A 3,534-nucleotide genomic window follows, 5' to 3' on the forward strand; every position below is an offset into this window, starting at 1 on the left:
TAGTTCAAATTATTTATTTATTTACATTTTTAATGTTAAATTTAATGCAGTAGACAAATTGTGTATAAATACAGTTTTACATTTTATTATTATTATTATTATATTTGCAATGCAGTAGTGATTATTAAATATTATAATTAATGAATGTTCTTAATGGACAATAGCCCTACTCCCACCGTATGCACATTTATCCAATGGACAAACTTTGTAAAGATAACCATAATCACATTTACTGTTTCTACCAGTGAAATTTGCCTCAAATCACTGATAATCTGACACTGAGGTTATAGATACATTGAACATTCAATTTCACAGTTCAGGCACTTCCTGTTTGCCTTTAATTACCATGAGCAGGCCTTTGGCCGCGCGTCCGCCACTGTTACTCAGACCTGACATGTTAATGCCTTCACTTTAAAATGTCAGTGTGCTTTAGGAGAGCAGGGGCGCAGCGGGCCGTCATGGTTTGTTTGGAGTCCGAGGGGTCAGAAGAGGACAGGTCCGTCATTCTGTGTCACCTGTGTCTTTCTCATGGCCCTCTCAGCGGGGTCATGGCCGAAGAGTGCGAGACAGCTCGCTGAAGACCCCTGGAACCTAGAGTTGTGTGTGTTTGCTCATTTATGTCTGTGTTTTGTCAGTGATTGTACGAGTATGTTTGTGAAAGTGAAATTGCAGGATGGTTTTATTGTAAATGTTGGCTGGAGGTCAGCGTTATCCAGAGCAACACATTTAAATGTCCAGATTTGGCCATGCTTTCTGACCTACTTAACTGCTCAGAGGTCAGTGTAAGAGATCCTCACTCTGTGCTGCTTTCCACCGGCAATGAGTGTGAAAAAAAGTGTTTATTTGCCTCCACATGGACCACACACACACTGTGTACACATGGGAAGAAAATCACAAATGTGATGAGTTTATAAGCTCGATCATAATGAGCTCGGTGTGATTTCAAACATTTCTCATCAAAAACACATTACATGAGAGGTATTTTATTCACATTCATTCATAGTTATTTTACTTTGTGTTTTATATAATATATTTTTATTATTTATATAATTTATTTTAGCATATTTATTCATGAGACCTAATAATTATTAATTTTTTTATTTTGATAATATATTATGTATAAAATTTAATAATGATAATAATAATAATTATTATTATTATTGTTGTTGTTGTTATATGGTTAAAATATAAGAATAATCATTTATAATTGTTTATTAATGTTATCTGTAACACGGCAATATACAAATTATAGACAGTAATATTAATATTAGAAATATTAATGTTGAAATTACATTTCAATTAAATGATTAATTATTATAACTTTGTATATAAATTCTATTATTTAAATATATTATTTAAAATATGCACAACTGTGAGAACCCTAATATTTTTTACCATATATTTTTTCATGATACCTAATAAGTATTATTTTTATTTTGATTATATATATATATAGTGCAAGTCTAAAAGGGACAATTTTTTTTTTAGGATAGGAATTAGAAGAAAATCACAAATGTGATGAGTTTATAAGCTCGATCATAATGAGCTCGGTGTGATTTCAAACATTTCTCATCAAAAACACATTACATGAGAGGTATTTTATTCACATTCATTCATAGTTATTTTACTTTGTGTTTTATATAATATATTTGTATTATTTATATAATTTATTTTAGCATATTTATTCATGAGACCTAATAATTATTAATTTTTTTATTTTGATAATATATTATGTATAAAATTTAATAATGATAATAATAATAATTATTATTATTATTGTTGTTGTTGTTATATGGTTAAAATATAAGAATAATCATTTATAATTGTTTATTAATGTTATCTGTAACACGGCAATATACAAATTATAGACAGTAATATTAATATTAGAAATATTAATGTTGAAATTACATTTCAATTAAATGATTAATTATTATAACTTTGTATATAAATTCTATTATTTAAATATATTATTTAAAATATGCACAACTGTGAGAACCCTAATATTTTTTACCATATATTTTTTCATGATACCTAATAAGTATTATTTTTATTTTGATTATATATATATATAGTGCAAGTCTAAAAGGGACAATTTTTTTTTTTAAGAATAGAATTAGAATAGAGAGTGCTAGAGTTAGAGGGTCAAATAAAGATGGAAGAGATGTGTTTTAGCCGATTCTTGAAGATGGCTAAGGATTGAGTTGGGCAGGTCATTCGACCAGGAGGGAACAGTTAATTTAAAAGTCCGTGAAAGTGATTTTGTGTACGTCGATCTGATGTGTAGAAATCTTACCTTTGAAGAACACAAATTTGCCCTTGCTGTTCTCATAGACGGCGTCGATCTTGGGTGGCAGACCTCTCCAGAAGACATTGATGAGCATGGGGTAACCGGGCATCACGGCGTTATCTCTGACCCTCCAAAACCAGTGGTCCTTCATAGAGAGAAGATACAGACAAAAACAAAAAAAAACAGCTGAATGGCACATGTCAGACGTATCCCATAAGGCTTTGCATGTTGTTTTATGGAGCACATAGTGGTCAATACAAAGCTTTAGAAGTTTAGTCTTGTAAGCAGCTATTCTGTTGTTTACAAGTCATTTTTTAGGCCAAAAAAGTATATTTTATAAATAACTCAAACCCAAACGGGAATAGTTTGAGTTGTGGCATCCTGGCCTTCACCTACTGCCGTTTGACTGCAGCTGCTCTCACTTCCAACTCTGGAAAATCCCACGTCACACATCTACAGCTTTGATGCCACTGCTATGATGTCTCCAAGCTTGTTTAAACATTGGTGGCAAAACAGACCATCTATGCGTCATCGCTCTGTGGTGGCCGTAACAATCGTTCCCTCCTGCGAAGCTGCTACTTAAGAGTCCAGAAATCAAAATCGATAAAATAAGACACTGTGGGCAATTTTATGTATTTCTTTCTCTCTTTCATGGTTCTCGGCAGACGTAGGAGGCTTTTTAGTCGTAGTGAAGAGCTAAGGATGCACATTAAGTGTGTAATTGATGTTTATCTGTGTGTTTTTATCATTCTTGCGCTGCTGGAGAGGATGATGGGAAATCAAGCCTGTCGCCTCATAAACTGGATAAACAAGTAACATTTCCTGCCAAGCTTTATCTCAATTCGTTCCGAACCTGTATGACTTTTTTCTTCTTTGAACATAAAGTACTATTTTTTTTTTGCAATGCTGCGATGATAATGGATCTCATATGTGTGCATATAACATTTTAAATAGTATAAAATATGATTTATAATAATTTAAACTATATTTATTAATATACAAGTAATAATATATATTAAATCATTTAAATTTGAATAATTTCAATATAATTACAAAATAATAAATATATGTAATATTTAATTTCTATTAATTCCAAACCTGTATGACTTTTTTCCATATGCTGAACATAAAATGTTAAAAAAATAACGTTGCTAAATATTTTTTTCATTGTAGTAATGAAAATGGATCTGTAGCATTTTAAATAGAATGTAATAGTGTTTATAATAATTTAATTAATATATATTAAT

The 3,534-nt window shown here is 30.7% G+C and overlaps 1 protein-coding gene across 1 annotated transcript in view; it reads right to left on the minus strand.

The window, feature by feature from the left end:
• LOC107657744 (matrix metalloproteinase-16-like) overlaps nucleotides 1–3,534 on the minus strand; it is a 57,131-nt gene that overhangs the window by 8,844 nt on the left and 44,753 nt on the right. Inside the window, exon 7 of the mRNA XM_016445968.1 lies at nucleotides 2,294–2,432. Coding sequence (XP_016301454.1) covers nucleotides 2,294–2,432 — 139 coding nt within the window. The remainder of the gene's footprint in view (nucleotides 1–2,293; nucleotides 2,433–3,534) is intronic.

The sequence above is a fragment of the Sinocyclocheilus anshuiensis genome, unplaced genomic scaffold (assembly GCF_001515605.1).
Source record: "Sinocyclocheilus anshuiensis isolate Anshui unplaced genomic scaffold, SAMN03320099.WGS_v1.1 scaffold119, whole genome shotgun sequence".
Classification (NCBI taxonomy): domain Eukaryota; kingdom Metazoa; phylum Chordata; class Actinopteri; order Cypriniformes; family Cyprinidae; genus Sinocyclocheilus; species Sinocyclocheilus anshuiensis.